The sequence below is a fragment of the Carlito syrichta genome, unplaced genomic scaffold (assembly GCF_000164805.1).
Source record: "Carlito syrichta isolate Samal-C Ts95f unplaced genomic scaffold, Tarsius_syrichta-2.0.1 Scaffold315955, whole genome shotgun sequence".
Lineage (NCBI taxonomy): Eukaryota > Metazoa > Chordata > Mammalia > Primates > Tarsiidae > Carlito > Carlito syrichta.
Genome location: NW_007260051.1, coordinates 21890 through 42347, shown reverse-complemented (window position 1 = coordinate 42347; position 20458 = coordinate 21890). Strand labels below are relative to the sequence as shown.

The 20458-nt window shown below is 42.3% G+C and overlaps 1 protein-coding gene across 1 annotated transcript in view; it reads right to left on the bottom strand.

Moving 5' to 3' along the window:
• MPHOSPH9 (M-phase phosphoprotein 9) overlaps positions 1-20458 on the bottom strand; it is a 74110-nt gene that overhangs the window by 46395 nt on the left and 7257 nt on the right. The window contains exons 3-7 of the mRNA XM_021706726.1: positions 18437-18590; positions 12278-12367; positions 11538-12061; positions 7465-7588; positions 1963-2053 (exon numbers count right to left, since the gene is read on the bottom strand). Of these exons, the coding sequence (XP_021562401.1) occupies positions 1963-2053; positions 7465-7588; positions 11538-12061; positions 12278-12367; positions 18437-18590 (983 nt within the window). The remainder of the gene's footprint in view (positions 1-1962; positions 2054-7464; positions 7589-11537; positions 12062-12277; positions 12368-18436; positions 18591-20458) is intronic.

Sequence of the window (20458 nt, the reverse complement as noted above, 5' to 3'; positions counted from 1 at the left end):
CCGCGGGTTCGAGACCCGCCTGGGCAGGCAAGACCTCATCTCTACAATAAATCAAAAAAATCAGCCGGGCATAGTAGCGCATGCCTATAATTCTGGCTACTTGGAAGGCTGAGGAGGAAGGATTGCCGGAGCCCAGCAGGTCGAGGCTACGGTGGCCAGGAGCGGCCACTGCCCTCCAGCCTGGGCGACAGAGTAAGACTCCAATTCAAAAAAAAAAAAAAAAAAAAATGTTAAAAGAGGACTACATAGTGAGGTGCGGCAGACACTGTTTCTGAATTAAGTGGTCAGGCTGGTTACTGGAAGATCATAAGGAAGAGAAATTAGCCATTTTGGCCATATATGAGGAAGTTCCCCCATACAGGGGAAAGAATATTTCAAGTAGAGGAAACAGCCAGTGCAAAAGTCCTAAAATGAGAACATATCTGGCATATTTGAACAAACAGCCTTCCTGCTAACCAGAGAAAAAGAAACAGTACAGACCATGCCCAAGCCATGTTGATTCAACTTAATGATTTCTTGACTTTATGATAGTACAAAAATGATACACAGTCAGTAGAAACTGTACTTCAAGTATCCATACAACCATTTTGGTTTTCACTTTCAATACAGTATTCAATAAATTACCTGAAATATTCAAAATTTTATTATTAAATAGGCTTTCTTGTACATCCCTGTAAACTGGAGAGAAAAAGTATGCTTTGTATTAGGAGATTTTGCCCAATTGTAGCTAATATAAGTGTTCTAAGCACGTTTAAAGAAGGCAGGCTAACTATGATGTTCAATAGGTTAAATGGATTAAATGCATTTTCAACTGATATTTTTCAACTTGCAGTGGGTTTATCAGGTCATAGCTCCATTGCAAGTCAAGGAGCATCTATAGTAGAAAGTGAGGCTAGGCAGGGCTCGGTGGCTCAGCCTGGAATCCCAGCAGTTTGGGAGGCTGAGGTGAGTGGATTACCTGAGCCCGCGGGTTCAAGACCAGATGGGGCAACTTGGCAAGACCTCGTCTCTACAATAAATTTTTAAAAAATCAGCCAGAAGTGGTAGCGTGCGCCTACAGTTCTGGCTACTTGGAAGCCTGAGGAGGAAGAATCGCGGGAGCACAGCAGGTCGATGTTGGGGTGGCTATGAGAGTGCCACTGCACTCTAGCCTGGGTGGAAGAGTGAGACTCCAACTCAAAGAAAACAGAAAGTGAGGACAAAGAAGTAATATGGCTAGATTGTGCTGGGCCTTGAGAGCCTCTGTAAGAACTGGCTGCTATTCTGAAGGAAAAAGGCAACCATTGCAAGGTTTTGATCACAGGAGTCATATAATCTGACCTTCAGAAAGAAATTGTTTTTGAGACAGGTTCTTTCTCTGTCACCCAGGCTGGAGTACAGTGACATGATTATAGCTCACTGAAGTCTTGAACTCCTGGGCTCAAACGATCCTCCTGCCTCAGCCTCCTGAGTAGCTGGGACCACAGGCATATACCATCACAACCTTTACAATTTTTTGGCTGGGCGCGGTGGTTTACACCTATAATCCCAGCACTTTGGGAGGCTGAAGTGAGAGGATTGTCTGAGTCCACAGGTTTGAGACTAGCCTAGAAAACTTGGTGAGACCTCATCTCTACAATTAAAAAAAAAAAAAAAAAAATTAGCCAGGCACGGTGGCATACACCTGTAGTTCCAGCTACTTGGAAGGCTGAGGTGGAAGGATGACCTGAGCCCAGCAGGTCGAGGATGAGGATGCAGTGGCCAGGAGCATGCCTCTGCCCTCCAGTCTGGGCGACAGAGTGAGACGCCAACTCAAAATAAATAAATAAATAAATAATAAATTTACAGCTAGCAGAGGAACACTACAACACAGAATACATTTATAAAACCACACTAATATACTGTATATGATTATTATCCTATAATGAGAATTGCAGTCAAGGTGTTATTAAAAATATAACTCTAAAAATGTAAGCACCATACCTGTTCCTGAATCAGACATCCAGGCATTTGGAGTTTCATCTGGTTTACTGAGGTAAAAAGCACAAGGATGTGTAGCAGCAGCGAAATCAGACTACAATTCAAGAAAGAAAACTATTGGTTGACAGTTAAAAGTCAACAGGCACAAACTGCTGACCCAAGAAATGAGAGCCAAGTGTTAAACTCGGGCATAGAGAAGCCTTCAGAGGGTTCATGAAGTAAAAAAAGCCTGGTTTCTCCCATGGTTACAAGAATGCAAAACTATGAGAATTAACAATGAAGGATTTCCTCTTGCTGTGAAATTTATAAAAGTTTACTCTGGTTCTCTGTAGAGCTAGAAGATGAAAGTTGGGGGCAGGTGTTATTTAATGAGTTCACACCTAAAATGTATGTATAATTTGCCAGTTACTTCCAAAACAAATACTTAAGGTGTCTGGAATTAAAGTTATTTAGTATAAAAATTAATGTAAAAGCCATAACAATTTATCTTATTGTTATAACTACAATAAATCAAATTAACTCTGAAAGCCACAAATCAACAACATGAACCTTAAATAGTAGATTACTTTTTTGTGTGTGTGAGTTGGACTCTCACTCTGTTGCCCAGGCTGGAGTACAGTGGACTGTTCATGGCCACTGCAGCCTCGACCTGCTGGGCTCAGGCAATCCTTCCTCCTCAGCCTTCCAAGTAGCTGGAACTACAGGTGCACGCCACCACACCTAGACAATTTTTTACATGTTTTTTTTTGTAGAGACAAGGTCTCACCAAGTTGCCCAGGCTGGTCTTGAACCCCAGGACTCAGGCAATCTTCTCACCTCAGCTTCCTAAAGTGCAGAGGTTATAGGCTTGAGCCACTGAGCCCGGCCTAGACTACTTCTTACATATAAACAATTGGTTACTAGGCTCTGAAAAGGCTGAAAATATTTATCAATTCTAATAAAAATTCTGAGTCAATCTCTTCTTAAATATCTCTGACATTGTCATAAGAAATATGTGTTCCCAAACATATCTTTTTTTTCTTTTAAATTGTATTTATTTTTTAGAGACAGGGTCTCACTCTGTCACTCAGGCTGGAGTGCAGCAGCACAATCATACTTCCTGCAGCCTCAAGCTCCTAGGCTTAAGCAAACACCCTGCCTCAGCCTCTCAAGGGCTAGGACTATAGACGTGTGCCATCATTCCTGGCTAGTTTTTTTTTAATTTTTTTGTAAAGATAGGATCTCCCCACGTTGCCCAGCTAGTATCAAACTCCTGGCTTCAAGTGATCCTCCCACCTTGGCCTCCCAGAGCACTGGGATTACAGGTGTGAGCCACTGTAGCCAGCCAAGAATATTTCTATAGGAATTTTTCCTATCAGTTACCACATCAAACTTTTAATACCTATTAAAAGCACATAAGTTGGCTGGGCTTGGTGGCTTAGCCTGTAACCCCAGCACTTTGGGAGGCTGAGGCGAGTGGACTGCCTGAGCCCACAGGTTCAAGACCAGCCGAGGCAACTTGGCGAGACCTTGTCTCTACAATTAATAAAAAATTAGCTGGGCATGGTAGCACGCGCCTGTAGTTCCCGCTACTTGGAAGGCTGAGATGGAAGGATTGTCAGAGCCCTACAGGTCCATGCTGGGGTGGACTTGAGTGTGCCACTGCACTCTGGCCTGGGCAACAGAGTAAGACTCCAACTCAAAAAAAAAAAAAAAAAGTACATGAGTTGTATTTGCTAACGACCATCTGAACCCACTGCAAAAGGAAGAGCACATTGAGATGAAAACACTCTACCTGGAGGATTAATGCATCAGCCTTCTAAGGCACCATTTAGCCTCTTTTTCATCAAGAAAGAAGTTCCTAAGTCATCTTTATCTCTTATAAAACTTCGGTCTGTTTGAACCTGTCTGAGGACTGAAGACCAGGAAAGGGTGAATGCAGAGGTCTAAGTCAAACAATTCCAAGTAAAATATTTTGCCCTCATCCTCATTCTGAGTCAATGCACTCAGCTAAAAACACAAAGTGGGCTAGAGAGGGGCTTACCTTACAGGGCTGCCTGCTATACTCTTCTGGGCAAACAAGGCATCCACTGAAGAAAACAGGCCCAGCTTTCAATGAAAAATAAAAGTAGAGTGCAATGAAAAGCCCTTCTAAATGTAAACCCTCTTAGCCCAAGAAGCTGGCCTAAGCCTAACACAAGGTCCTTAATTAGTTTCAGTAACAGTTTATTAGCCCATCTGAAAAACCACCATAAAGTCCTTCAGCCTGTGAAATGAGAAAGTCTGTCCAAGATAAAGGACAGAGGAAACAAAGAGCATCTTGAGCTCTGGAAAACCCTTTCGCTAAACAATATACAATTTCAACATGTATCTCAAAGTAGTTATTACTCAAACTACCATCATATAAAAAAATTGGATCAGAAGAGAATTCTAATAACAAGCATTTCCTGCTTTAGAATGAAACTTAAAACAATGCGAGAAGAAAAAAGGTTACATAAAGAAGACTCCAACTTTTGTGAATCCAGAATTATGCAGGTAGGAAATTCATTTCAGGGGTGTTGTCTCTGACTAGCGACCACCATGAGCTCAAGATCATTGGCAGCTCAGAAATATCAAAGAAACCTGATTTCCTCTAATAATTTAATACCACATAGTTCATTCTCCCCCAAAAAAGGAAAAATAAAACTTGTGCAGGTGACCAAAGACTCAGAGGGAATCATTGCCTCCTCTCAGCCTCCACTCTCTGCCCTACACAAGAGGCCAAAGACAAAGAGGCTGCTAGAAGTGCATTTCTCAGGCAGTACACCAGACAACTTGGGCAGCCGATTCTCCACTGAATCACACAGGAAAATTTGGCTAGACCACCAGTTACCAGACTTTACTGTACATCAGCATTACCTGAGGAGCTTTATTTATTTATTTTTTTGAGTTGGAGTCTCACTCTGTCGCCCAGACTGGAGTGCAATGGCCACTCCGAGCCACCACAGCGTTGACCTGCTGGGCTCCGGTGATCCTTCCGCCTCAGCCTTCCAAATAGCTGGAACTACAGGCGTGCGCTACCACGCCTGGCTAATTTTTTGATTTACTGTAGAGAGGAGGTCTCACCAAGTTGCCCAGGTGGGTCTCGAACCCGCGAGCTTAGGCACTCCACTCACCTCAGCCTCCCAAGGCGTGGGATTACAGGTTGAGCCACCGAGCCCGGCTACCTGAGGAGCTTTAAAACATCCAATACAGGTCAGAACACCTGGGACTGGCAGCCACGATAAGTAGATTTTAAATCTCCTCAGGTGAGGCTAATGTGCAACAAAGTTTTGGAATCAGTGGGCTATGTAATATATATTGAGTTATAATCACAAAATACAACAAGAAAACCAGCAAATTCACTGAGTACATAACCACAGAACCCAAAGTTTATCAGTAGAAAAATCTCCATAAGACAAAGTTTCAATCTTAACCTTAGTAAAAACAGAAGCTACTATGCATGAAAACATTTTACCATTATGCCAAGCTATTCTAATGAAAAAAACCCAATTTTTACCCAGTTTCCAAATATTTTTATGCTATCGTACCAAACAAGGATATACCATCCTTAATGGCACACAGGTCAAAAGACTAGAACTACCAACACAGTATTAAGTGACTTTTCTAGAATAGAACTACCAACAAAATACTAAAGGGATTTTCTAGACTAAAACTACCAACATAGTACTAAAGGGCTCTCATAGGCCACAGAAGTTTTTGCAGTTCATGCAACTTCATTTACCTTCACTTCCTTCCTCTTCAACACAAATCTGAAAAAGTTCAAAGAATGGTGATATTAGGAAGCCTAAATATCACAAACTAAAGAAAATCTACTGAAATAAAAAGAGAAATAAATAGTGCCTTATGAAGGCTGAGGAACTATCTTCCTATCCTTACTAGATCTTTTTCACAGGGGGATGGAAAGACTGTGTTTAGGATGATCAAGGCATGGTCAATTCCTAAGGTATCAGGTTTGTAGAGATCTGATTTTACAATTTCAATGTATTATACTAAACAATGCTATTCTGTGACAAATTTAGGCCAATAAGGGTTATAAAGATACATGAAAACTTAATTATCTGAGGCCGGGCTCAGTGGCTCAGCCTGTAATCCCAGCACTTTGGGAAGCCGAGGCGAATGGACTGCCTGAGTCCACAGGTTCGAGACCAGCCCGGGCAACTTGGTGAGACGTTATCTCTACAATAAATAAAAATTAGCCAGGCGAGGTAGCATGCCTTCCAGCTACTTGGAAGGCTGAGGTGGATGGATCACCGGAGCCCAGCAGGTCGACACTGGGAGCATGACACTACACTCCAGCCTGGGCAGTGAAGTGAGACTCCAACTCAAAAACGAAAAACAAACAAACAAAAAAGTTAATTATCCGAAACTCAAATTTAAATAATAAAAAAATTAATATCTATAATCTTTGTTGTTCTGGCTCCCCTCCCCTATCTATAATCTTTTAATGAAAGTAGCTGCTAGGTTAGCAAAAGGGGGAACTGAGATTTTAAACATTTAATCTCTTAAAACTTGGTTATAAATTCAAAACTGTTCAAATTTCAACATTTTAAAAATAAAGGTATTTTATTTATTTATTGTAGTTGCAGTCATTCCATTGCCCAGGCTGGAATGCAGTGGCATGCTCACGGCCTCGTCAGCGTCAACCTGCTGAGCTCTGGCGATTCTTCTGCTTCAGCCTTCCAAGTAGTGGGAACCATAGGCGCGTGCTACCACGCCTGGCTAATTTTTGATTAATTGTAGAGATGAGGTCTTACCAAATTGCCAGGACTGGTCTTGAACCCACAGGCTCAGGCAATCTACTCGCCTCGGCCTCCCAAAGTGCTGGGATTACATGCTGAGCCACGGAGCCTGGCCAATAAAGGCATTTTAAAGAACTCAACAAATACAGTATTACTTCTTACAACCTAATAGTAATACAAATTATTTGAAAGTTTTAAAAAAAAATTAAATGCCTAAATGTAAACATTTGCAGTACAAAGAGAAATAGGACTTCGCATATGATTCATTTTTTGTAGTATTGTATTTCTCATTAGGTTTGCTTTCCAGCCAACTAAAGACACAATACTTGGCCAGGCACAGTGGCCAAGGTGAGGAGGATGCCTGAACCCACGAGTTCAAGAACAGCCTGGGCAACTTGGTGAGACCTCATCTCTACAATAAATCAAAAAATTAGCTGGGTGTGGTATCGCACGCCTGTAGTTCTGGCTACTTGGAAGGCTAAGGCAGAAGGCTTGCCTGAGCCCAGTAGGTCGAGGCTGTTTTGGCAGTGAGACTCCAACTCAAAAAAACCCCAAAACAACAACAAAAAAAAGAAGCAATACTTACAGCAAATCATTATTTCCAATCCTTTAAGACACCAAAAGAAAGATTTGTAAGTTAACAAAACAAAAGAAAGGGCAAAATAGTTTTGTTGATGAGTGGGTCCTAAATCCACATAATCATCAGCAGCTGAAGCCTGCCAAGGGTCAATGACTTATCACCTACTTTCTCAAGTGGTGGTTCCTTGCTTTGCTCATTTCCTTGCTTAGATCTTGAACATCCATCTTCTCCATGTGCTTTCTTAGGTTGGTTCTGCTTCAGCTTTTGTGCCCATGATGTTATATGTTTACTATTTAAGAAAAGAAAACCAAAATTACTTTTTTAGATGCCATACTTCACACATAAAGCTAAAAAGCAGTAGACATTGTGTCAATGGAAAAATGCTTTCAGTTGTTTGTCTAATACTGGAAAGATGATAGATTTTTATCAATTCACCTACGTTTCTTTTTGCAATTTCTCAGTATCAAAAAGTCAACTGGACTCATGCCTATAATCCTAATACTTTGGGAGGCTGAGGCATGCTGACTGCTTGAGACTAGGAGTTTAAGACCAGCCCAGACAACATAGCAAGACAGCTCCACAAAAAAACCCCAAAAAGGCTGGACTCGGTGGCTTAGCCTTTAATCCCACTACTTTGGGAGGCCAAGGCAAGTGGCCAAGGCAAGTGCCTGAGCCCGCGGGTTCAAGACCAGCCTGGGAAACTTGGCATGACCTAGTGTCTATGATAAAAATCAAAAATTAGCCAGGCATGGTAGTTCGCGCCTGTAGTTCCAGTTACTTGAAAGGCTGAGGCAGAAGGATCACCGGAGTCCAGCAGGTCGATGCTGGGGTGGCCGTGAGCATGCCACTGCACTCCAGACTGGGCAACAGAGTGAGACTCCAACTCAAAAAAAAAAAAAAAAAATCCAAATCTTAGCCAGATGTGGTAGCACATGCCTGTAGTACCAGTTACTCAAAAGGCTGAGTCCTGCAGTTGGAGAGTACAGTGAACCATGATAGTGCCACTGCTCTCCAGTCTGGGCAACAGAGTAAGATCCCAATTCAAAAAATAAATATAATTTTTTAAGCCGGGCTCGGTGGCTCAGCCTATAATCCCACGCCTTTGGGAGGCTGAGGTGAGTGGATTGCCTGATCCCGCAGGTTTGCGACCCGCCTGGGCAACTTGGCGAGAACTCATCTCTACAATAAATCAAAGATGAGCCGGGCATGGTAGCGCGTGCCTGTAGTTCCAGTTACTTGGAAGGCTGAGGCAGAAGGATGGCCAGAGCCCAGCAGGTCGAGGCTGCGGTGGCCAGGAGCGGCCACTGCACTCCAGTCTGGACAACAGAGTAAGACTTCAATTCAAAAAAAAAAAATACTGAAAAATTAAGATAAACTAAAATTTTTAAAGATTATTTGCTTTATAAACATTCATAGTTTACTAAAAAGTCCCAAGTCAGCAGAGCTAGGTGGCTCAGTCTGTAATCCCGCGTCTTTGGGAGGCTGAGGTGAGTGGATTGCTGAGTCTGTGGGTTCAAGACCTGCCTAGGCAACTTGGCGAGACCTCATCTCTACAATAAATCAAAAAATAAGCCGGGCGTGGTAGTGCACACCTGTAGTTCCAACTACTTGGAAGGCTAAGGCGGAAGGATCGCCGGAGCTCAGCAGGTCGAGGCTGCAACTCCAGTCTAGGCAACAGAGTGAGACTCCAACTCAAAAAAAAAAAAAAAGTCCCAATTCATCAAAATGTACATTAAACTTACAAAAATTCTTCTTATATGTGAAAAACACAAAATTAAGTATGCTTGTATATAATTTATGTTATTTTTGTAAATACAGGGTCTCATAAATTGCCCAGGCTGATCCTGAACTTCTCAAATCAAGCGAATTTCCTACCTCAGCCTCCTAAAGTGCTAGAAATACAGGCATGAGCCACTGCACCTGATCTGATAGGCTTGTACATAATTTTTGGTTTCAAATAACACGAACATATATAACAAAATTCGACTTTTGATACAGTCCTGACCTCTAATTTTTTTTTTTTGTTTTTTTTGGGGGGTTGGAGTCTCACTCTGTCGCCCAGACTGGAGTGCAGTGGCACAATCCCGGCCACCACAGCCTCGACCTGCTGGGCTCTGGCGATCCTTCCACTTCCGCCTTCCAAGTAGCTGGAACCACAGGCGCGCGCTACCACACCTGGCTAATTTTTTAAAATTTATTGTAGAGATGAGGTCTCGCCAAGTTGCCCAGGCGGGTCTCGAACCCGCAAGCACAAGCAATCCACTCACCTCAGCCTCTAAGCGCAGGACTGACCTCTAATTTTTTAGCAAGTTTATAGTGACTAGAAAATAAAAAAGGTGTTTTTCTGGCAAGGCTATCCACCTTAAGAGTTTAATGGTCTTATAACATTACAAATGGGCAGAAAGTCAGGTGTCATTAGTATATAGTAAGCTTTATTTCAATTTCCTACAGGCAACAAATAAAAGACTTTGATTTCTTTTTTTTTTTTTTTTCAGTTGGAGTCTCACTCTGTCACCCAGACTGGAGTTCAGTGGCCGCTCCCAGCCACCACAGCCTCGACCTGCTGGGCTCTGGCGATCCTTCCACCTCAGCCTTCCGAGTAGCCGGAATTACAGGCATGCACTACCACGCCCGGCTGATTTTTGATTTATTGTAGAGATGAGGTCTCGCCAAGTTGCCCAGGCGGATCTCGAACCCGCAAGCACAAGCAATCCACTCACCTCAGCCTCTAAGCGCAGGACTGACCTCTAATTTTTTAGCAAGTTTATAGTGACTAGAAAATAAAAAAGGTGTTTTTCTGGCAAGGCTATCCACCTTAAGAGTTTAATGGTCTTATAACATTACAAATGGGCAGAAAGTCAGGTGTCATTAGTATATAGTAAGCTTTATTTCAATTTCCTACAGGCAACAAATAAAAGACTTTGATTTCTTTTTTTTTTTTTTTTCAGTTGGAGTCTCACTCTGTCACCCAGACTGGAGTTCAGTGGCCGCTCCCAGCCACCACAGCCTCGACCTGCTGGGCTCTGGCGATCCTTCCACCTCAGCCTTCCGAGTAGCCGGAATTACAGGCATGCACTACCACGCCCGGCTGATTTTTGATTTATTGTAGAGATGAGGTCTCGCCAAGTTGCCCAGGCGGATCTCGAACCCGCAAGCACAAGCAATCCACTCACCTCAGCCTCTAAGCGCAGGACTGACCTCTAATTTTTTAGCAAGTTTATAGTGACTAGAAAATAAAAAAGGTGTTTTTCTGGCAAGGCTATCCACCTTAAGAGTTTAATGGTCTTATAACATTACAAATGGGCAGAAAGTCAGGTGTCATTAGTATATAGTAAGCTTTATTTCAATTTCCTACAGGCAACAAATAAAAGACTTTGATTTCTTTTTTTTTTTTTTTTCAGTTGGAGTCTCACTCTGTCACCCAGACTGGAGTTCAGTGGCCGCTCCCAGCCACCACAGCCTCGACCTGCTGGGCTCTGGCGATCCTTCCACCTCAGCCTTCCGAGTAGCCGGAATTACAGGCATGCACTACCACGCCCGGCTGATTTTTGATTTATTGTAGAGATGAGGTCTCGCCAAGTTGCCCAGGCGGATCTCAAACCCGCGGGCTCAGGCAATCCACTCACCTCAGCCTCCTAAGGCACGGGATTACAGGTTGAGTCACCGAGCCCGGCTGATATCTTTTCTGAGGCAGGGTCTCGCTATATTGCCCAGGCTGGCCTCAAAAATCCTGGGCTTGAGTGATCCTCCTGCTTCTGCTTCATGAGTAGCTACCACTGTGTACCACCTAGCAGTGCAAAATACTTTGTTTTGAACAGTAAAACTGATAAATGTTCAAATATATCTCATTCTAATATAGTTCAATTAAAAGGAACTTTATTTACTATATTCTTTTTTTTTTTGAGTTGGAATCTTACTGTCACCCAAACTGGAGTGCAGTGGCTGCTCCCAGCCACCGCAGCCTTGACCTGCTGGGCTCAAGAGATCCTTCCGCGTCAGCCTTCCAAGTAGCTAGAACTACAGGCGCACGCTACCACACCCGGCTAGTTTTTTATTGTAGAGGTGAGGTCTCGCCAAGTTGCCCAGGTGGGTCTCGAACCCGTGGACTCAGGCAATCCGCTCACCTCAGCCTCCCAAAGTGCTGAAATTACAGGCTGAGCCACCGAACCTGGCTTATTTATTAGATTCTAAATGTAATAAACAAGACTTCCTTCAAATGATGGAGAAATGCTACTTACCTATTTGTTTTCCCACTGTATACTTCAGAAATCTTATTTTCACCAGGAAAATTAGGTTCAAATTCATCAGGAAAAATGGAAACATCTTCCTTTAAAGATGCACAAAACTCTCCTGTATTCTGTATATAAAAACTCTTGCTGTTCAAATCATCTACGAGTGAATCTGTCTGCACCACAGGTGCTACATACTGTCCTTTGGAAACGTCTGTGTGCTCCATGAACTCTGCAGGCTCTTTAGATTTGTATGCATTTAATTCTGAGACACAAAAGGTACCATACCCACTGCTCACTGAGCTACTGTCCACATTGCAGTCTGGTTGTGATGTGGATGTTTCTTGCTGCATTTCAGATTCTTTAGATCTAGGATAACTGGTAACAGATTCATTTCTCTCACTGTTTTCAGAAAAAAAACCCATTTGACTTTCTGAAGATACTTGTTTGCTTAAAGAACTACTACTGTAGGAAACCCAGGAAGCATTAGTGGTCTGTAATTTGACTAAATTTCTTATCTCCTCTTGTATACGCTGGAAATAAAAAGTTATAGATTTGGGTAAGAAAGTATATTAAGCATCACATTTTTATAATGTTATAAAAATATCACGTTTCAAAATGATGAAATATCACTCTAAAAATAACATGCTTTACCTTTAGTTTATAAACAAAATTGATATAATGTATTAATCAATTTTTCTGCAAATTTTACAAATTAAAAAAAAAGAAAGATATAAATGACAACTTACTTGAATCTGGTTGTGGAATTGTTCCTGCTGAGCAACTATCTGTTCTTGACATTGTTTTTCCACCAAATTGAAAAGTTGTAACCACCTGGTCTATTGAAGTATAAATTATCTTAGTTAAAAGCATTTTTTTAACTTAGTATTTCACAAATGTATTCATTTAGTGAAAGGGAGCCCTTTTAAAAGTATTTTTTGGTCAGGTTCAAGGCAAGAAGGTTGACTGAGCCCAGGAGTTCGAGACTAGTCTGGGCAACATAACAAGACTCCATCTCAATTTTTTAAAATTTAATTAGCTAGGTGTGGTGGTGCCTGCCTACAGTCCCAGCTACTCGGGAGGTTAAGGTGGAAGAACCACCTGAGCCCAGGACACGAAGGCTGTGGCAAGCCATGACTATGCCACTGCACTCTAGCCTGGGTGACAAATAAATAAATGTATTTTACAATGTAAAATGTGTAAGCCAGATGAAATAAAGTTATACAAATATACTTAGGCCAGGCACAGTGACTCACACCTGTAATCCCAGCACTTTGGGAGGTGAAGGCAGGAGAATTGGCTGAGCCCAGGAGTTCAACACCAGCCTAGGCAACATGGAATGGCCTCATCTCTACAATTAAAACGAAAAAAAAAAACTGGCCGGGCTCAGTGACTCAACCTGTAATCCCAGCATTTTGGGAGGCTGAGGTGAATGAATTGCCTGATCCCATGGATTCAAGACCAGCCCAGGAAACTTGGCAAGACCTCATCTCTACAATAAATAAAAAATTAGCCAGATGTGGTAGTGTACACCTGTAGTTTCAGCTACCTGGAAGGCTGAGGTGGAAGGACCGCAGAAGCCCAGCAGGTTGATGCTGGGGTGGCTGTGAGTGTGCCACTGCATTCCAGCCTGGGCAACAGAGTGAGTCTCCAACTCAAAAAAAAAAAAAAAAAAAATTAGCTGGGCATGGTGGTGCATGCCTATAGTTCTGGCTACTTGGAAGGCTGAGGCAAAAGGATCTCCTGAGCCCAGCAGGTTGAGGCTGCAGTGGCAATGAGCATGCTGAAGCACTCCAGCCTGGGCAACAGAGTGAGAATCTGACTCAAAAAAGGAAAAAGAAAGGCCGGGTTTGGTGGCTCAACCTGTAATCCCAGCACTTTAGGAGGCCGAGGTGAGCGGATTGCCTGACCCCTCAGGTTCGTGACCCGTCAGACTTCATCTCTACAATAAATCAAAAAATTAGCCAGGTGTGGTAGTGCACGCCTGTAGTTCCAGCTACTCAGAAGGCTGAGGTGGAAGGATCGCCGGAGCCCAGCAGGTCGAGGCTGTGGTGGCCGGGAGCGGCCACTGCACTCCAGTCTGGGCAACTGAGTGAGATTCCAACTCAAAAAAAAAAAAAAAAAGAAAGAAAAGAGTTTGGTGTTATAAGAATTTAACTCCAATTTACTTGTTCTTCAAGTAAAAGACCCTTTAGCGCCAGATATTAAAGTGTTTCAAAGCACTGCAGAGCTGAAAAAGAAAGGAATGAAAAAACGACTCTGGAAATCTATGCCACTGACCTCTAACTCCCTTCACAGCCCATTGAGGCCATGATCCATCCTGACTCCCAAGAGCAGGTAGCACTCTCATAACTAGAGTGCACCAACACATGGCCAGAGAGGGGGCAGGGAGTTCTCCAGAAGGCTAAATTTCATCTCAAGGTTGGTATACTTGCACTTATAGGCCGTATGCAATAATACACAGTATCATCAAGTGGCTGCCAAGAAAACTTGCTTCACTGCTTAAAACCTCTCAATATCTAGCCAGGCGTGGTGGCATGCATCTGTAATTCCAACTACTTGGAAGATTGAGGCAAAAAGATCACCTAAGCTCAGCAGGTCAAGGCTGTGATGGCCGGGAGCGTGCCACTGCACTCCAGCCTGGGTGACAAGAGTGAGACTCCAACTCAAAAAAAAAAAAAAAAAAAATCTCTCAATATCTTTCTAGTCCTCATCATTCCTTAGAGGGCTCTGCAGTGTTTGGCTCCTACACACTTTCCAACTTCACCCTGTCCCCTCTGTCCCTCACTGGCTACACACCTGCCTCACAGACGTCTTCATGTTCCTTGAGCATGCCAAGACTGTTTTCCACATCAGAGCTGTGTGCTTGCTGTGCCTTCTACCTGGAACACTTCTGCAGCTCTCAACATGACTGGTGTCTCCCCATCCTGCAATTTCAGCCTAATTGTCACCTTCTCACATCCCAACAGTCCCTCTCTTTCTTGTTATCCTGTTTATTTCCTTCATAGCATTTGCCACAAACAAAAACCATCTCATTTGATCATTCTGTTAACTTGTCTTTCTCCTATTTCCTGTCCCACTCTAACTCCCAACTCTCCACAGCAACCTGTGGGACCCTGGACAAATTAATTTGTGTCTTAAGTTTCTCATTTTATAAAATGGAAATATTAACGCCTCATAGGTGGCTGAGAGGATTCATTTTTAAATTTAAATATGATGCAGATAAAGCAGCAATCTCAATGAGGAGGGAACAGCATGTAGAAATCTGTAAGGTTACAGGTATAACAAAGATGGGGGTTATCACTGCCATTTAGTGGGCAAGGTCCAGGTGTACAGATCATATTAAAGAACTGTCCTGTGTCTATTTTATATTATAAAAATTATAAAATACTTTGAGCAGCTTTCATATCACCAAAAACAAACAAGTTTGTTTCAGAATTTCATCAGCAATTGGTCACCCTTTCAGAAGAACACGTCACCAGTGGAGGTGCTACCCACAGTATTGGGTCATCACAGTCTATGGATCTGTCTTTTCACCAATCTTATTTGTAGCTGCTGCATTCATAGTGAAGCTACATACAGGAAAATACTAGATTATCTCATTATGTCTTTTTTTTTTTTGAGTTGGAGTCTCACTCGGTCGCCCAGACTGGAGTGCAGTGGCCGCTCCCGGCCACCGCAGCCTCGACCTGCTGGGCTCCGGCGATCCTTCCGCCTCAGCCTTCCAAGTAGCTGGAATTACAGGCATGCGCTACCACGCCCGGCTGATTTTTTGATTTATTGTAGAGATGAGGTCTCGCTGCCCAGGCGAGTCTCGAACCCGCAGGTTCAGGCAATCCACTCACCTCAGCCTCCCAAAGGCACGGGATTACAGGCTGAGCCACCGAGCCCGGCTCACTATGTCTTCTAATGAAGATGTGACTGAGCACTTGTATATTGTAAATACATACATATTTATTATAAATAACTTTCATTTCTCCTTCATATCACATTTAGAATAGTATATTGACTTTTTAAAGTGGGTGCAGATAGATTATATTACTTTTGAACTTCATTTCAAGATAATATAAATGTTGTTTTGAAAACTGTTATAAAAAAGAGCTCAAGGAGGCAACCTCTTCGGGTCCCCTCCCACTGTGAGAACTTCTCTGTCCTCTCAATAAATCCTGCCTTCTCCAAAAAAAAAAGGAAAGAGTTCAGAGTCTAAAAAGGTTAAATGCTACCAACAAAGTGTCTAGTATTCTACCTGGTGAAAAGACATTCAATAAGTAGTAGTTACTATAATAATTATTATTCTTATCCTATAATCAGTAGTACTAAAGAGCTAAAATGCTAAAATAAATAGTTAAAACAAATGATGTACTTTAAAAATTTCTTAAACTCACAGAAATATTAGCAACAGCAAGTATTCAAGGTATGTATTAAAGAATTTCTTTTTTTTTCCTAAACTCTTTTTCTGGAATGGCCATCAGAGCTGTTAAAGTATTTCCATACAAATGTGTTAAATGATTATTTTGATTAAATCAAAATAGACAACCTTTCCAAGTTTAAGCAATGATAACCTTAAGAATTCTAAGCCGGGCTCGGTGGCTCAGCCTGTAATCCCGCTCCTTTGGGAGGCTGAGGTGAGTGGACTGCCTGAGCCCGGGGGTTCAAGACCCGCCTGGGCAGCGAGACCTCATCTCTACAATAAATTTAAAAAAAAAATCAGCCAGGCGTGGTAGTGCATGCCTGTAATTCTGGCTACTCGGAAGGCTGAGGCGGAAGGATCGCCGGAGCCCAACAGGTTGAGGCTGCGGAGGCCGGGAGCGGCCACTGCACTCCAGTCTGGGTGACAGAATGAGACTTCAACTCAAAAAAAAAAAAAACAAGAATTCCAGAAGAGGCAGGTGCAGTGGCTCATGTCTGTAACCCCAGCACTTTGGGCGGCTAAGGCTAGAGGATTGTCTGAGTCCAGGGGTTCGAGACCAGCCCGGGCAACTTGGCAAGACCTCATCTCTACAATAAATAAAAAAATTAGCTAGGTATGGTGGTGCATGCCTGTAATTCCAGTTACTTGGAAGGCTGAGGCAGAAGGATCACCTGAACCCAGCAGGTCGAGGCTGTGTTGGCCATGAGCATGCCACTGCACTCCAGCCTGAGGGACAGAGTGAGACTACTACTGAGGAAAAAAAAGAAGAGAATTCCAGAAGAGAGGTTTTATAAAGGAATCCTAAAGAAATCAGGTGATCTCCAGAGCTCTTAGCTACTCAGATTGTAGAAGGTTGCATGTTTTATTTTAATAATCAAGATCAGTCTCTTACGAGTGGCAAGAATCAAAAGTTACAATTGCAAAAGGGACAAGAAAACATGAAATTCAGAGAAAGAAGTCAGGCTAACACTCGCATGATCCTTACTTACTTCTCCTCTTCTTTCTTAAATGCTACACTAAAATATCAGAGGAAGCCGGGCTCGGTGGCTCAGCCTGTAATCCCATGCCTTTGGGATTCCAACTCAAAAAAAAAAAGAAAGGGCAGAAAGAAACTGGTTCAAAATGTTAAAAGTTGAAAATAGCTGGTTAATATTCTAACTTACAAAAATCTATACCTTAAATTCACAAATATATTCTGATTCTGACTTAAGATGTTGACTTTTTTTTTTTTTTGACTTATTGTAGAGATGAGGTCTCACCAAGTTGCCCAGGTGGGTCTCGAACCCGCAGGCACAGGCAATCCACTCACCTCAGCCTCCCAAAGGCATGGGATTACAGGCTGAGCCACCAAGCCCGGTTGATGTTGATTTTTTTAATGTTAGTTTCCAAGTACTAAAAATAACAAGTTCTAGTTAAACATAAGTTTTCCAGAAATTAAACTACACTCGGTCAGTGCCTCATTTGCCTTAAAGCATGTCCATTCAGGTATCATAAGTTAATGAATAGATACATTAGGATAAACATTTAATACATTTAATAAAACATTCCATTTTATTTCATTTATTTATTTATTTATTTATTTTTGAGTTGGAGTCTCACCCTGTCACCCAGACTGGAGTGCAGTGGCCGCTCCCAGCCACCGTAGCCTCGACCTGCTGGGCTCCGGCGATCCTTCCGCCTCAGCCTTCCAAGTAGCTGGAAATACAGGCGCATGCTACCACGCCCGACTAATTTTTTTTTTTATTTATTGTAGAGATGAGGTCTCGCCAAGTTGCCCAAGCGGGTCTCGAACCCGCGGGGTCAGGCAAACCACTCACCTCAGCCTCCCAAAGGCGCAGGATTACAGGCTGAGCCACCGAGCCCGGCTAAAACATTCCATTTTAATTGCATAATTTACTCTGGCATTTTATAGGTCTTTCATATTAGCAGTATTGATTGTACATCATCACCATGCCCAGCTAATTTTTTGATTTATTGTAGAGATGAGGTCTCACCACAACGCCTAGGCTGGTCTTGAACCCCTGGACTTAGGTAATCCTCTTGCCTCTACCACCCAAAGTACTGGGATTACAGGCGTGAGCCACCGTGCCCGGCTTCAAAGTAAATTTGAAAAAGTAAGTTTAAAAAAAAAAAAAAGAAAAAGAAAAAGTGAGTTTTTCAAAATGATAACAATTCCTTATAAGTTACTTAAAACATTAGGATCAGTAGCAATTTTAATAATTTTGAGATTCTCCAGTCACTAAACAAAGACAATGTTTTAGTTCACATTTAATATACAAATTAGTATGCCTAGTCACTAATACACTGTTAAAAATTATTTTGATCACTTTTTCATATTCATTCAATATCATTCCCAATTAACATAGTTGACTACTTTACTTTAGCGATAACTTAAGTTTCATGCTCTTCAGAACATAAATTTCAATCATTTAGTTTAGTAGAGGAACAGTTAAATATAATTATTTTAAAATTCCAGAAACAAAATAAAACTAGATACCTCACAATTTTTCCAAAGCTTAAGATCAGTCTTTTCACCGTTTTGTAGCTCTTGCATTAAAGAAGTTAGGACTTCAACCGTCCCTTGAATTACAGATGGTCTGGTCTTCCCTGAGAAAGAGGATATCCCATTTGTACAAAGGTGGGGACTACTTCTGTTGAAACATAAATAATTCAAATGGTTCTCTTCATTCTACCAAAGTGTTGAATAATTCAGCAGTTCAAGATTTAGTAGAGCAATACAAAACCACTGATATTTAAACCTTCTAATAGCACCTCATTTGTTAAAAATCTGATCACGTTAGTCCACAAAAGGAAAATAGCAGTAAAAAGACAGGCAACACTGTATTCTTTTTAGGAACACAACAAAGACCATCTCCAGAAGTAAGAGAACACTACAAAGTAGCAGCAGAAAACAAAAAAGTTTGTGCTCAATAAATCATCTCCAGCTTCTCTGATCTAAATTATGGCTGAGGATTATTTCACCCTAATTCAAGAACAGTCCTTCATTGTGGTGGGGATTCTTTCTCCACTGCCTAGAATTACAGTCAAATCTTGTTAACTGGATCCCCTTAATTGAGTGTGATAAGCTGATGCTTATCTCTGCACTATCTCTGAATAAACGTTGTGCCAAGCAAATTAGCAGCATACAGTCAGGACATATTTAGCCTATTTAGTGCATAAAATAGCACTGATTCTTTCTAGGAGGACTGGCTTTCCAAACTTGAAATTAGTTTATTTCAGATTTGTTTTGTAAATACACAGTATAATCTGGAATGTTAACATTTGTTTAAAATCCTGTCAACAGTAAAAAATCATAAAAGGAACATGAAAATAAAATTCAGTCACTGAAAGATCATGTTTATTTATTACTGCTTGATAAACTGGGTTTCACAATTTGAAAAAAGAGAGAGAACACTAAAGAAAATAATTGCAAAATAATAGTTAGGACCAGAGAAAAGTTATAAAAATTCAAGGGAGGCCAGGCTCAGTGACTCAGCCTGTAATCCGCGCTTTGGGAGGCCAAGGTAAGGGAATTGCCTGAGCCCGCAGGTTCGAGACCCACCTGGGCAACTTGGTGAGACCTCATCTCTACAATAAATCAAAAAAATTAGCTGGGCATGGTAGCGGGCGCCTGTAATTCCAGCTACTTGGAAGGCTGAGGCGGAAGGATCGCCGGAGCCCAGCAGATCGAGGCTGCGGTGGCCAGGAGCGGCCACTGCACTCCAGTCTGGGCAACTGAGTGAGACTCCAACTCAAAAAAAAAAAAAAAAAATTCAAGGGAAAGAAAAACATATGTGTCAATAAGGAGTTTACATAGTTGTAATAATTGGATTTAAATGTGGTCTATTTAACTGCCGGTCACAATGAAAAGGGAGACAAGTTCAGTTTTCTCTTTTTTTGAAAGCAGGATTTATTGAGAAGATAGAAAAGCTCCCAGAGTGGGAGGGGACCCAAGGAGGTTGCCCCAGTCACATAATTTTCATTAGCAAAGCACAACTGGATTCCTCCAGCAAAATCAAACACTATATTCTAAGAGGAATTTCTTGCCGGGCTCGGTGGCTCAGCCTGTAATCCCGCGCCTTGGGAGGCTAAGGTGAGTGGATTGCCTGAGCCCATGGGTTCGAGACCCGCCTGGGTAACTTGGTTGAGATCTTATCTCCACAATAAATCAAAGAATTAGCCAGGTGTGGTAGCACGTGCCTGTAGTTCCAGCTACTTGGAAGGCTGAGGTGGAAGGATCACCGGAGGCCAGGCAGGTCAAGGCCACTGAACTCAAAATAAATAAATAAATAAAAAATAAAGCCGGGATCGGTGGCTCAGCCTGTAATCCTGCGCCTTTGGGAGGCTGAGGTGAGTGGACTGCCTGAGCGCACGGGTTCGAGACCCACTTGGGCAGCGAGACCTCATCTCCACAATAAATCAAAAAAATCAGCCAGGCGTGGTAGTGCATGCCTGTAACTCCAACTACTTGGAAGGCTGAGGCGGAAGGATCGCCAGAGCCCAGCAGGTCGAGGCTGCG